The sequence below is a fragment of the Lottia gigantea genome (assembly GCF_000327385.1).
Source record: "Lottia gigantea unplaced genomic scaffold LOTGIsca_168, whole genome shotgun sequence".
Taxonomy (NCBI): domain Eukaryota; kingdom Metazoa; phylum Mollusca; class Gastropoda; family Lottiidae; genus Lottia; species Lottia gigantea.
The window spans coordinates 151,638-166,997 of record NW_008708100.1 but is presented as its reverse complement, the minus strand read 5'-3'; the positions used below and the strand labels follow the sequence as shown (position 1 = coordinate 166,997).

Genomic DNA, 15,360 nt, shown 5'->3' with positions numbered 1-15,360 from the left:
CAATAAAATATCAGTGACTTAGCTTTAGTAGGGTTGAATTCTGATTTATCAATCTAAGAGACAAATGTACCATTTTGGTGGGTTGATTTTAGTCTTGAATATTTGTAAATTGTCTTCAAAGGTAATAGAAATGTATGATAATCACATAATTGCTTCAAAAATATCCTAAGCTAGGAATTTCTGTTCTTATTTCCATAGATGTCTTTTCTATATGTCTCAAAAAAAAAAAAGACCATCTTTTTAACTTTCAAATGCAGATAATTCTGGAAACATGAGATTAAAGTATGATTGGTCAAAAAAATGGCACATCAGGTATCCATGTAACATCAAATCATAAACCTGATGTGTCATATGAAATTTATATGATCCTTGAATTAAAAATTGAGCAACCATTCCTGTACCTATTACCAAACATAATTACCTTTTCTCTCAACTTAATTTCACTAATAATATTCAATGGTTGTGTTCCCATCATAACTTGTAACAGCATCATATCCTGTCCTATACTCCTATTGGCAGAATTATCATAGGCCACACCTCCAATATATAAGTCTTCTAATGTAAAACTACTGATGGGACGGTTTGACTGTTGGTTGACGAGTTGTCCATGTAAAGGACCTAAAAAAAAAATTGCATATTGTAATGAAACTTGCATAACATATGAGATATCAATATGCAAAACTGCTGTTGTTATGTTTCAAAACACAAGGCATTACCAAAATCTACATTCCCAAACAGCAGCAAATTTCATGCCAGTCTAACTTACAAAATTATTATATTAATACGTATAAACAGGTCAATTTATTTTGCATTTTGGCTTAATCAAATTAAAGTACTAAGACTATTGACTTAAATTACTAGTGAGTCAGAGATGAAGACTTTGCTGAGCCAATGAGTACTTTAAAGATTATAAATCTTACCTTGAATGATGTCTATTTTGACAGTTCTAGGGTCAGAGTTGGTATCTATATTTATGGTTTTTGAATTGAGTACAGTGAGTCCAGTACTAGCTGCTAGTAGAGGTTTATTTACAGTTACACTGATTGGTTGACTAGATGTAACATATATTGGTACTCTCACTCTTTCACTATACAGTTGACCATCTGATGCATGAAGAATGATTTCATCTAAAATATAAAGAACATTTTCTTCAGATAAAAATCAAATGATTTCAGCCACTCACCTAAATGATATAACTCATAAAGTTTAATTCTTCACCCAACTTTAATTTGGTAATTCAGACTTATACCAGGCACTTTAATTTTTTGAAAATTAAACACATTGTTATGTGTTTAAGGTTTTGTAACCCTCACACAATAGACAAATTCTACATACCATTTAGATTATTACTAGATACTTGTTGCATGAACCTTATTTTCCCATGACGTAAATCATCAAAAATGAAATGGTCATTTGTTTTCATGATTTGATCACGACCTTCAACAACCTTGACAAGGTCACCACTGGTTAAAGGTTGTATTATATATATTTTCAAATCAGAAATTGGTGTATCAGGATCATGTAGATAAAACAAATCACTTGTTAATGATGAAACTCCATTTTCAGTAACTCTCAGGTGACTTAGAGATTGAAAATCTGGTGGATATTCATTGGCTGAAAAAGACAGAAACAAACGTTGAAAATGTAATTGCAATTGGTAACCAATGAGGGTACCGGTAATTCACAGGACGAGTCTGCTAAAACACACTTCAAAAGTCAAAATAAAAAGCTTTACCAATTTTTACAGTTTATTTGAAGCAATCAAATACAGAATGAAGAAAACAATAAGAAACTAGAACCGTTATAACGGTACCAACGCAGTGCGCATCCAACCTGATACATCGATAAAACGTTGCATTTTAAAGTCACAATGGGATTTCTTACCGGAAAGAAAATCATGTAAACGTTCAATAGTTAAAAAAAATCGTTTAAACCGTTTACTGGTAGTGAAAAGACGCATGAATTTGATACCATTCGGTACTAAAAGGTGTTAACATTCGGTAGTAAAAAGTCGAATTTTCAAATAGCTGTAAAGTTAAAAGTTCAATTCGCACAACAAAAAAACGAAAATATTTTTAGAAAGGTACAATAATTTGTGTTTCGGCCAAGAGGTCAACAAAGGTCAAAAAAAAGAGAATATAAGCCTTAAAAGTGTTGAAAATTGCTGTTTTGGGACGTTTGTAAAAGAGAAAATATATGTCGGACATCAAAGATAAAAGTATGAATGGACATCGTAGATCAATAACCTTTGACCTTCTAAAGACCAAGATCATGCATGTAAATGGTCAAAATATCAAAATTTTATAAATTATAAAACCTATTCCCTTTTTTAAAGTAAAAGGCCCAAACAAAATGTAACTCTATCAGATATTGTCCCAAATAGTGCCTTAATTTTTTGTAAAATTTCGATGGTGAAAAATGCAAACTTTGAGAGTTATAACAATTTGAATTATTTAAGGTAAAGTTACCCGGATTTGCCACGCTCACTGCAAAAATTTTGTGTTGTCTGTAATAATGTGTACAATGTCAAATAATGTTCAAAATTTCAAGTGTTTACAATCATTAGATCATGAGATATTCGTAGTTTTTTTAGGGCAACGGTGACTGTCGGTGGATTATAGAAACCGTTCAAATTACGCAAAGTTACTATACAAGTCAATACAAAATTATTAATTTTTAAAATGCGCAATTTTGATCAAAATATCAAGTGTGATATATCACCAAAAAGGAGATTTCATGCACTCAAAGAATATATAAGAATTTTTGTCGTATGTTAATTAGGTCACGTGACAGAGCTCTTCAAATTTAAAAATCGCGATTTTTAATTGGCTGTAGAACCGAAAGTTAACGATGCACAACAAAAGTGAAGATATTATCGGATATATCTCGTAATGGACAACAACTTTTGTTCAGGTCAAAAGGTCAACAAAGGTCAAATTAAAGTAATATGAGCCTTTGAAGTTTCGAAAATTGCTGTTTTTGGACGTCTGCAAAACTGGAAGTATATACCAGACATCAAAGATCAAAGTAAGAATGGTCATCCTAAGTCAATGACCTTTGACCATGCAAAGGTCAAGGTCATTTATGTTAAATATCAAAAATGAAAATTTTACAAAATTGTTAAACCTATTCCCTTTTTTAAAGTGAAGAACGCAAACAACTGTAATCTTATCACAAATTGTCCTAAGCTGTGATCTATTTTCATGCAAAATTTCTAGGGTGAAAATTGCAAACTATGCGAGTTGTAACAAATGCAAATATTTCAGGTAACGGTAAATGCACACCGGATGTGCCACGCCTACTTCAAAAATTTCAATTTGTCTGTGATGATGTGTACATTGTTAAATAATGTTCAAAATTTCAAGTGTTTAGAATCATTAGATCATGAGATATTCGTAGTTAAAAGTTTTTTTTAAGGCAACGGTGACTGTCTGTAGATTATAGACACCATGAATTTACGCACAAGTACTATAGAAGTCGGTACAAAATTTTCAATTTTTAAAACGCGCAATTTTGATCAAAATGTCAATTGTGATATATCACCAAAAGGAAATTTCATGCACTCAAAGAATATATAAGAATTTTTGTTGTATGTTAATTAGGTCACGTGACAGAGCTCTTCAAATTTAAAAATCGCGATTTTCCAATGGCTGTAGGACCGGAAGTTAACGATGCACAACAAAAGTGGAGATATAATCGGATAGATCTCGTAAGAGGCAACAACTTTTGTTCAGGTCACAAGGTCACCAAAGGTCAAAGTCACTAGATATGAGCCTTAATAGTTTTGACAATTACTGAAAACATAAAACCGGAAATAAAAAAAATACAAAACCAAAATTCAAAAATCGGCTTCCCATGCTTTGTTAGCAATCGATTGCAGTTTACATAAACATCAAATTTACGCACATCCAATTTTACCCTGAGGCCCCATTTTGAGTTTTATAAAAGTGAGTCATATCAAGATGGCGTCTTACAAAATACATCCAGGTCAAATTTTGTCATTCCAAAATCTTTACGGGGACAATTATAACTAATTGCAAAAAGAATTTTTCAAATATCTACGAAATTCCGGAAGTTGAAATTTGAAGTTTGGAGGCGAATGACGTCAAAACCGGAGGTGATATCTAAATTTTGAAAGCATATTTTTGTTCGCAATAAAAATGTTTATCTACATGTAAATTGTCAGATCGATCGCAATAAAATTGTGGAAGTTTAAAAAATGCTTTAAATAAAATCTCCAAAAGTCAGCGACAAAAGTCAAAATTTGAAATTTCTTAAATTGCTATCTTTTAGACATTAGTATAAAGTTATCAACAAAACAAAAATTATGTTCAAAATAAATTCAGAATAATAGCAGGTATTCGAAAGACGTAATGAACGGTTAAAGTCCTACGTCATTTCCGGTTGGGTGAAGATGCGTCATTTTACATTTAAACAATAGCAACACGCTAAGTATAAGAGATAATGATGTCAGATAATCTGTGGTATGTGCAGTTTTGGCTGGGGGGCGTGGCCAGAAGTAGACAAACAAAAAAATAAAAAAAATAGTCATTTCGAAAACAAAGCAAACACTGCAAATAACTCACCCATGCATTTTCTTGTTTTGGAAGTTTTGATGTAACTAGAGGGACATTGTGAAACACATACACCTTGATGTAAAACACTGGGATTATCGCACATCAAACAGTTTTCACTGGTTGAACATTTCAAACAACCAGCAGAACAAGCTGAAACAGTTAAAACAAATATAAAAACAGTATACAAGGACAAATAAAGTAAAGTATTCCCTTTAAAAATAGAATTCAGACCAATTCATAGTAATGACTAAACAAGTGCCAGTTCAAACAAGAATCCTGACGAATTGCAGAAATAGTAATTTTTGATTCTGTGTAAATTAAATTCATTCAAATTTTGAAAAGGTTTTCATTACAATACTTGATTTCAAATTTTCAAAGGAAAAGTGGCAAGTTACCTTGGCATTCTTTGTCATTTTTTGGATACATTCCTACTCCACAGGACTTGACACAGTGCCCTTGATAAACCAAATATGGTGTAAAACAGGAGATACATTTTCCAGGACCTTCACAAACCTCGCACATCGCATCACAATCTACAGAATAGAAGAGAAAAATTGATCTTATAATGTATCTTTATAGTGATATTGCATTGCTTACACATTACATCATACAATTTAAAACTCTGATCCTACTATACGCTACAAAGAAAATCAGGCCCATGTAATTGAATCCATATCACACATACGTTGTATACGGTCCAACCACTTTTTTCTACTCTACTCGACTCAAATCATTGAGTCACCATTTTGATAATCTCATTCAGTGAATTCAAAGCTGCAGTGCCAGCTTATAATAGCGCAAATGACAATGAATTGCCATCAAACAATATTTTGAAACCTGTTTAAACACCCATGGGGTATATTTTCCACAGGCAATACCGTTATTACCTTTTTTGACAACAAATCAAATCACGTTTTCAAATAGCAGAGTGTAAACATGTTTGTAAACATCACATTCCACGGGGAATCCCACAGCGAAGTATACACCATATGTCAAATTGACAGACCATTTAAATGCTGTCTTATTGCGCCATGGGTGTGGTACTCTATAGTTAGTACTCCAATCAAAACAGTAAACGAAATAGTATGTACTAAAAGTCGAACCGCACTTAAGTGTCTATAGGTTTTTAATATTGCACTCGGGGCTTGCCGTGTGTGTGCAGCTTACTCGTGGTATCACTACGCCAAGCCCCTCATGCAATATTGAAAACCTATAGACACTTAAGTGCGGTTTGACCATTCTATACCATATTTTCAGATAAGTTGCCGATACTATGGCCAGTTTGTTAAAGAACTAACCCAACAGAATCATACAACTTACTGTGACAAATATCAGAATCTGCATAAAATCCTGGAAGACAATTCTTATGACAAGAACTGCCAGACGGAATGGATGATGGATCTTTGCAACGAATACAGACTGATTCCAATCCTTCAAGATCTTCAACACATTCTGAACAATCTGGGCTACAAGCTGAAAAAAGAAAAATGCATGATAATGATAACTTTTTTTTTTAGACATGGGTTCAAACAAAATACACGTAGTCTAGACATGACCAAGGAAATACAAAAAATATCATTGACCTAATAGCCTACATCTCTGATTAAGATCTCTTTAAGTATCTATGCCAAAGAATGTATCACAAACTATCACAAAAGAAAAACATGTTTCCCATTGTCATCATTAGAATTATGATCCTTTTAAGAATAATTAATTTATATTACCTCTACAACGTTTTGATGACTTATGATAAAATTGTTCCTTTTGACATCTGGATTCACATATTCCATTATTTAGTCTTGAATCACTGTGACAACTCAGGCACTCTGATAGGTTTGATCCAAAACAATTTTCACAAGATGGATGACAAGCTGCAATATAAATCATTGGATTTTATTTATATTATACTCTAGAATTCTATACCGTTACATAGTAAAAATAAGTCTATGCCTATTCAAAATGAATATGTCCTTAATCAGGAAAGTAAAATTCTTAAACAAATCTTGTCCAATTTGTCACAGGTAGATAGTGGTCAGCAATGAAGTGACTTACCATAACATCTTCCATCTTGAGATGGGAAGAATCCCACTGGGCATTCAACCAGGCACTGTCCATCATGGTACAGAGTAGAGTCATAACATGAAGCACACATTGCACTGTCTGGTAAACAAGATTTACAGCTTGCTGGGCAATCTAGAAGATACAAAAATTAAAATTTTCAGTTTAGTTTCAAATTAGTTTTGGCTTTTTCATGTGATCTTGATGAAAGTTCACAATTGATAAACATGGCCACATAAACAAATTATTAGCTTACCACGACATTCTTTTTGTTGTAAAAAATATTTTGGACCACAAAAATCAACACACTTTCCATCCAATAAGACCTGATCTGCCACAGTACAAGATAAACACTGGTCTTCCTCAGGACCAATACATGAACTACACCCATCATCACATGCTGAAATTGATCAGATTCAATTTTGACTATAATACTCATAGAAATATTGATTCAAATAATTTCAAAGTAAAAAAAAACACACTAGATAAATGCCACATGATGGCAACCTTATTGGTAGAGGCAGGTCCTATTGTAAGAGAACATAGTGAGACACCTTATGTGAGAAGATTCTAATACCTAAACATTTTCTGTTGAGGAGATAAAAACCAAAGCCACATGAAGGGACACATTCACCATGTTGCCAATAGCGACCAGCATGGCATGATTCACAATGGTATCTGGTACCTTCATTACACGTTCTACAACTTTCATCACAATCTGAAACATAGAAACTTTAAGATAGAAAACCTGCACTAAAGATATCCCAATAACAAATATCTCTTGGCTGTCTGGTTGGTTATCTAAGTCAGAATGTTTGCATGCAAATTTGTCCACATAACATGCATGTAATTAAGGCCTAAACCATGATCATATTAATTTGAAATCTTTTTCATTTCTAATCATTTGCAACCACAGATGAAAACTCACCTAGGCATAGTCTACTTTGCCCTTGATAGTATCTCTCACTACATTGATCAACACACCTTCCATTTTGCACCAGTTTATTAACAGCACGACATTGTAAACAATAATGAGAATTGGTGGGTAGACAAGTCTCACATTCAGGACTACACTGAGCTGGAAGGCAGAAATGAAAAATACTTTCTCATCAAGATTGTAGATTGCATGCTTTAAGTCAACTCATTCATGTAAAATAGGAGAAGAAAGATTTCTAGTTCAGATAGCTAAATTATGAATTGTGTGTGGTTGAAGTTAGATTTTGATAATAATTCTTACATGTGAATGTGACATGAAAATGAATCTAAAAATATGCATTTTAAGTTTTCAAAACCCAAGTTGAAACTTTCTACTGTCTATTGAATTCATTTCAGCATATTCTCAGGATATCTTGGTTACCTTTTCTACACTCTCCACAACATTGTCCTGGGGGCACATCAGCAAAACTTCCTTCTGGACACACAGGACAAGACTGTTGGTAGCACACAATATCCTGACTCTCATTACATTGACAAATAGAGCAGGAATCTGGCTGCCAAGAATCACCAATCTGAAATTATTATCAGGTAAATAACAAAGACATATGCCATTTATACTGCATATTTTGAGGTCTCAAGAGCTGAATCAGTATATTATCAAATGAAAGAATGCTCGGCATAACTAGAGAAAATCTTTCAGCTTATCTTAAACTAAGAAGTATCAAAATGCAAACAGATCTTAGATTGCTACACCAGATGACCCAATATCACCAGGAATGTTGTACAATGCAACATTCAATTCAGTTACTGGAATACAGGATTAATTTATGTTCTCAGTACTCAACACTTAGTCTTTTGAATGCGTAATTGTACTAAATTGTATCTTCATTGGGTGTCACTAAAGAATAATGGAATGATAACTCTTCTAAAACACCAGATGTCACTTTGTGACTGGTTTTATCAAATCTTTCACATTGTTATTATAGTATCTTGGTCTATTTACTATCTACTACTGACCTGATATGTTCCACCATCAAAAGAACAAGTTTTAGGTTTGACACATCTAGGACAACATTCTCCCTCCAACTTTTCTTCTACTTCATCCTAAATAGATATCAAATTGTTATTGCAATTATATTACAAGTTTATGATTAAGGTTTTGATTTGAGCAGTTAATGCCCATTTAGGTACTTTTACTACAACAAACCTTTTATGTGATTTTTTGATACTCTTTACAACAAATCAACAAAAGACTGATACATGAAAGGTTTACCTTATCACAGGTGATGCGTTGACAACCAACAAGAGAGCACTCCGAACCATGGCGACAGGCACAATATTCACATTGACCAATCTTCCAAAAATCTCCCTGGTAATAATCTGTTCCATTCCATGAACATTGATCTAGATTTGTAATTATGTATAATAGATTAAGCAAAGTGCATAGAAGGTAAGATTGACCACGTAATAACATAAACAGACACACAAAGACAATGTCTGAGATAAAAATAAATTTTCTCCTTATAACCACATGTAAAAATCAGTTCAAAAATTTTAAAGCCACTATTATATTCTGAGAAAACAAGAGATATGAAAATAAAGTTTTATACCCGATTCAGGAACACATTCTTCACAACATTCCTCTTTACGTTGTATCTGGATCTCTCCCTTAAATATAATATTACATAATGACAAAAACACAGATAAATGGTAAGAGGTAGGTATGTATTGGATATACCATCACCATAAAATATTGCAATGTCAAAAACCACAAAAACGTTTCAATGTCATGAAATCATTCTTAGATCTACCTTATGATCCTATGCTCAACTTACATGATATAATTTTCAGAATTCAAATATGATATATGATTATCAATAATTCTTACCCGTTTACATTGAACAGGTTCACATTGATCTTGACTACATTTCACATTTCCATGGTAACAAACACAATTTTCACACACATCAGGTGACCATGTTTGACCATGCTGAAAATGACAAAAGTAAAATATGTATGTTTTGTATGATTATATAATGAATCTATAATTCAAATCTTAAAGCTGTATCTATATTTGAGGTGAAGAAAAATAAAATCAATTGGATTCTCCAGAAAACCTTTCTCAAAGTTGCAAAGATATCAACACCAGATCCATTAATATCAAGTTGTGTTTTTCAACAACGTGTCATCTCTTAGGCCTACTATGTGGTTTTCCAATCAAAAGTACCTGATAATATTTGTTGTTATGGTAACAAGACCTGAATTTACAGGAGGGACAGCATTCTTGAGGTAATCTGGTTGATTCTTCACCCTATAATCAAGAGTTTTAAACATTTATAAAAAAAATGACAGTCTGTTATAGTTGTATGACATGATTGGAAATAATCTTAATATTCCATTCTACTGGCAGTCCCTTTGAGAGAAACATGTATCCATACTTTAATAATATATAAACATTCTAAATCAAATGATAGGCTCTGTCTTACCTCTGAACAAATAATTGGAGGGCATTGTTGAGGTAGACATTTTGTTTCTCCAGCATTACAAAAACATTTAGTACATGGTAATGGCTGCCATTGGAAACCAGAATTATGTCTTTCCCCATAATCTGAACAGGACCCTAAAATAGTATTTGTATCCATGCAAAAACACAAAACAAAGAGAAGTAGCCACCCAAGTTGCAAGTAGCCATCAAAGCTCCAAGTCATAAGAAAAGTCTTCTCCTGACAATTTTATGTATTGATTCTGCCAAAATAACAACAATACCTTGCACACAGTAATCATGAATTTATATCAATATCTAGTTAACAGACAAAAACAGTTAACGGATAAACCCTGATTTGGTTAATACATTTACTATCAGGAGATCAGGCTTTCAAAATCAGATATTTTATAAATAGATACATTCTATTAAATCAAAAAAATATGTATACCATGTGACCTCCGTGACAACAGAGGTGAAAGGTCACCTGATAAAAGGGGAGATAAATGAGTAAAATGTCAGACTGAGACTAGACCTATGACCCTTAATCTATGAAACAATAGACGTTGGTATAATCTGAGGCATGAACTTGTCATGAAGAAATTAAAACACTGATAAAACCAGTGAGATGAATGGCCTAGTATTACAGGTGTAGAAATGACATACAAAGAAACTTGTTAGACAACATGTCAGCTTTCATTAATACATAAAACATGAAAAAAATAGATTGTCTGATATAGAAATTCTATACATTTCTTAAATACTTCACATCTATCTTTGGGTAAATATATTGTATACTCATTGCAATATAGAACAATATATGAATATTCTACGTACGTCCGACTGGTATACATTTGGGACAACATTTTCCTGGTAAATCTTGACTTATCTCCCCTGGTTGACACTGCTGTCTGTTGCAAGTTACGTTCTGACAATAAATACTGCCATTATCACAGTAACAACTTGTACAAGAGGATGGATTCCACAAGACGTTATGCTAAAAAAAATTGGCAATTATTGCAAAACCTAATAATAAAAATTATTATAAACTATTTGTATACAATATATGAAGTCACTAATCAAAAATACAATATATTTGGTTTGTTCATTGGATTTGTTTAGTTTTGAATGATTTAGAAATCTATGTTGTTCGTTTGTCTAAACAATAAAATATATATATAATCCTACTTAATATTCACCACTAAATTTTGATTGCATATCATCCACCTGATAATAATTTCTATTTGTAATGGTCTAGTCAGAGCTAAAAGGAAACTTACAGGTATGGATTGACCTTGAAAACTACAGGGTTTAAGATGGCCGACACATGAAGGACAACACTCATTGGCTTTTATCTCTAAATGTTCTCCCTGAAAAAAGTTACAATACAGTATTTTGATAAAAGTCCATGATACCTGATACAAATATTGTCATTTGAAGACTTTTTTCTGTCTAAAATATTTTCAAATATACATTTATCATGTATGCATACAAATTATACCAATTCTGTGAAGAGTTTATCAATTGGAAGCATCTCAGAGAGAGAATACAGAATAACTCTGTCATGAGTTCATTTTGTGTTTCTGGTGATCAATTCATTGACACAGAATAGTTGATCATATTTCTTTATTTTATAAACTTAGCTGGCAAAGACATATACATCTGATACATTCACTTTAAAATAAAGACATCCTTCAAGGTAAGAGAGTGTAACAATCCTAGACAAAGTTTTGTTATCTTGGGTGGTTCTATGTATTCAGATACCTCTATGAATAATTCTTCTATCTTAGACAGATTAATATATGACTGAGCACAATCATCCAGTCTTTGTTCAGGTCTAATAAGACATCATAAAAACTTTATTTCTAAATCTAGATCCCATCCCCAGTTTTCTTCTATATTTTCCTTTAATCTGTTTTCCATTTTGTACAATGGACGATATAGAAATCAATTAGAATAGATATCTGGCACTTTGAATACTAAATGGAATGAAAAACCTCTCACTTACTTTTCGATAATCACATTGAGGATCAGAACATCTGATTGGTTCACAAAATACCACAGGGTCATGACAAGTACATATTTTACATGATTCTGGGCTCCACACTGCATCAGGCTACAATTTAAAATAAAATCATATTACTGTTAAAGTAAATAGGAGTATTTAAGATTTTGAAAAATGCAAACCGGTCATGGACATTGTACTGGCTCTTTATATTCCTTTTTGGTTTCCTGTACAAAATTTTATTGTGTGATATTTTCTCTAATTTAAATACATTGTAGACGTTCCAAAATATTCATACTGGAGTTTTTCTAAATTTTGTAGCCTACAAAGTGATCACAGAGCTGTTCCCACAAGCATTCTGTACCATATTTCATTGATCAATATGGTTCTGCATATTTTCAAAACTACTAGTCTCTCCCAAATTGGTGTTCTTTTCCAGTCAGTTTTTTTTTACTTGGACATTTATGCAAATATTTCATTTTTCCGGTTCTGCAGCTCTATTCCCCTAGCCTAGACTGAGAACCTCTTTGCAGACTTTAAGTTTAGAACAACACAGCCCTAACTTAACTAGCAATGAGTTTGACCAGTAATTTATTGTATGACAAAAGTGATGATACCTATTTGTGAAATTAATCAAAATTATTTGTTCTGAACTACTGATAGACATGTAAGAATAGCAGACAATGCCTTTATCTGAATTGATCCAGTCACATATAAGCAACATTCATAATGTCTTAAATTAATCCTGAGTAATATTAACCATCATAACCAGAGAAGAGTTTGTCAAGACTCTTCTTTCTATCTGAAATTGAGATCTTGGAGATCTTTCAATTTACTAGAATAGACTGATCAGTTCACATCCTTGATAATTCTAATAGACAGATGATGATACATGTAAATGAAATAATAAAAATATAAGATTGAGTTCGACCCCACTGTGATATTAGTCAATAATATAATTCAAGTCAAGTATGTGTAACATGTGTTCAAAACTTTCAAAATAGGAATGACTACATATAAAAATAATCCCTTCAGATTAGTTCTGAATTTGTGTTAACCAATTTAAATTAAACAAGCTCACAAACTTGACCATTTATAATTCATTACCACTCCCACTTAAATTGAACACTTGAGATAGACTTTGATTTATATTATTTTCTGGTTTGAAGCAATGATTCACTTCACTTGATTTCTTTTCAGGAATTTACCTATCAAAGGAGTGTGAAATATAATTTTCATTAGAGTAAAAGTGTGAACTGCCCCCTGGACTGACTGAATAATGAAATGTTTAATATCAGATTAATATCATATTTGGACTTGAATACTGTCTTGGGTAGATGGATTATTTGATAGAAAGAAAGATGAATGAATAAATAAACAAGTGAATGAATCATATTTGCCACAAAGAACTAGAATTCAGACAACTTTGGTTTAGTGAGTAAGGCACAGTTCATCAGCCTTGATGTCCTTGAATTGATTTTTACATCTTTTGTAAACCTTACTCTTATGTCTAGGAATTGACTTTGTTAAAATATTTATTTATCTGAACTATATTCTCAACTGTAAAGCATACTTTTGTTTTGAAGTTTTCCATTGGAATGTTTACTTTCAGTGAGAAATGTAAGATCTACCTACAAGAACTTATAGAATCTGGCTAGAATCGGTTTCAGTCTTAAACTTAACAAATATTCATCACGTAACTCAAGTCTAAACAATGAATCAGATCATTAGTTTAAAACAATTCAATTCACAATTTGTAATTGGAACCAAAGTGTTCTGGTTATTGTTTCAGACAAAAATAGCAGGAGTTCAATGATTACATGTTACTGTCTGGAGGTTCCTCTCTAAGACAACTAAACATTCAACAATTGAAATAAAGAAAGAAAATTTGTCATATTTCAGGCAGACATCCAAATTTGTAATAAGATTGTTTTTTTTCCTTCATTGTCAATTCTAACTGACTGATATTTCTTTCTCAACAAAATAGAGTAGTCAGAGCAAAGATTTATCCAAACTGTAACTGCTATAATAATTTTCAACCAGATTTTCCCCTGTCAGTGATGTAGGTAAGAGGGGCTGACATGAAAAAAGCATCTAGTCGTACGGATGGGACAATAAACAGAGGTCCTGTGTGTCACAGGCTGTGAAACTGATAAAAGAGCAGGCTAATGCACCCTGCATGGTGTTGTCCGTCTTCATTAGCACCCGATTCATTTTATTTCACTGCTATATAATTTAAATCATGAATGAGTTTTAGACACAAACATATGTTAAATTTGAATTTGATTCTTTTGGCTGAATGGTTTAAAGAAGATTAAGATGCAGTTTTTTCACCATTTCATTTTCAGCAATGTATATCACTTTTCATAATTTGTTCTAATGTCTGGCTTGTCTACAAAAAATTGTGCAAATTAGAAAAGCAATTTCAACATTCTTGGTCAAAATGATTAACTCTGTGCCAATGCTCTTCCTCGATCTTCAATGGAAAGTACACAAACTTGATCTTTATTTTTTCTGCACATGTCAAAATGCCATTCCCTATCCATCAGTTGGTCTATATACATTTCTTGTTATATATGTTTTTGGTCCTGAGCATGCATCAAGAACATGAGATGAGATCTTGTCAATTAAAGTTTAAAATTCTTTTCTCTTTCATTGTATTCAAACTTTTCTCATAAAAATGTCAGAACAGGGTCACATGTGGTTAGTTGTAACATGTGCTAATTGGAGAAAATAAGAGACAAACCACCCTCCACCCACTTCTAGGGTAAAAAATATTATTGGAGGATCAAGTTTATCTATCAACAAACAATCTTGGTTATCAACTCAGTCAATTTTCTCCTCATTATACAGTAAGATATACTTTAACTTAGACACAATATATATATCTATTACAACAGTTTCTGGAAATATGCTATAGACATATTCTATATAAACTTTTTGGGTAGAAACAATCTGGTGTACAGTTAAGCCCCCATTGAAAATTAAAATGTTTTTCAATTATCCCAAAAATCTCTACAATGTAGATAAAAGGCTGCATCTTTTTTGTCGTGTCATATGTTTGATTGAAATCCTTTTGCAGACAAGACATATCTGTGACACTGACTGAAGGCATTGATTCTTAATAATGTTGCCTATGTTTAGAATAACCATATTAAAAGACTGAAGAACAGAATATACTAAATGAAGCTCTTTTCTTTTTCAGTATTCATGTTTTAAAACATGCTATGTGAAGGGGGAACATCTGGAAAATGCAGGATGCACCAAAATGCTCTTTAGTTATATACTGAATTGAGATTGCA

At 32.4% G+C, this 15,360-nt stretch overlaps 1 protein-coding gene across 1 annotated transcript in view; it reads right to left on the bottom strand.

Annotated features, from left to right (window-relative positions):
• LOTGIDRAFT_173674 (hypothetical protein) overlaps positions 1-12,425 on the bottom strand; it is a gene marked incomplete at both ends in the record, with an annotated part of 30,522 nt that extends 18,097 nt beyond the window's left edge. The window contains 22 exons of the mRNA XM_009051454.1: positions 422-618; positions 921-1,127; positions 1,336-1,614; positions 4,587-4,727; positions 4,973-5,110; positions 5,898-6,050; positions 6,302-6,448; positions 6,630-6,770; positions 6,892-7,035; positions 7,213-7,353; positions 7,564-7,713; positions 7,993-8,143; positions 8,589-8,675; positions 8,845-9,068; positions 9,182-9,239; positions 9,460-9,561; positions 9,799-9,882; positions 10,058-10,191; positions 10,891-11,050; positions 11,334-11,423; positions 12,062-12,169; positions 12,423-12,425. Coding sequence (XP_009049702.1) covers positions 422-618; positions 921-1,127; positions 1,336-1,614; positions 4,587-4,727; positions 4,973-5,110; positions 5,898-6,050; positions 6,302-6,448; positions 6,630-6,770; positions 6,892-7,035; positions 7,213-7,353; positions 7,564-7,713; positions 7,993-8,143; positions 8,589-8,675; positions 8,845-9,068; positions 9,182-9,239; positions 9,460-9,561; positions 9,799-9,882; positions 10,058-10,191; positions 10,891-11,050; positions 11,334-11,423; positions 12,062-12,169; positions 12,423-12,425 — 3,039 coding nt within the window. The remainder of the gene's footprint in view (positions 1-421; positions 619-920; positions 1,128-1,335; positions 1,615-4,586; positions 4,728-4,972; positions 5,111-5,897; positions 6,051-6,301; positions 6,449-6,629; positions 6,771-6,891; positions 7,036-7,212; positions 7,354-7,563; positions 7,714-7,992; positions 8,144-8,588; positions 8,676-8,844; positions 9,069-9,181; positions 9,240-9,459; positions 9,562-9,798; positions 9,883-10,057; positions 10,192-10,890; positions 11,051-11,333; positions 11,424-12,061; positions 12,170-12,422) is intronic.
• Positions 12,426-15,360: the final 2,935 nt, after the last annotated feature.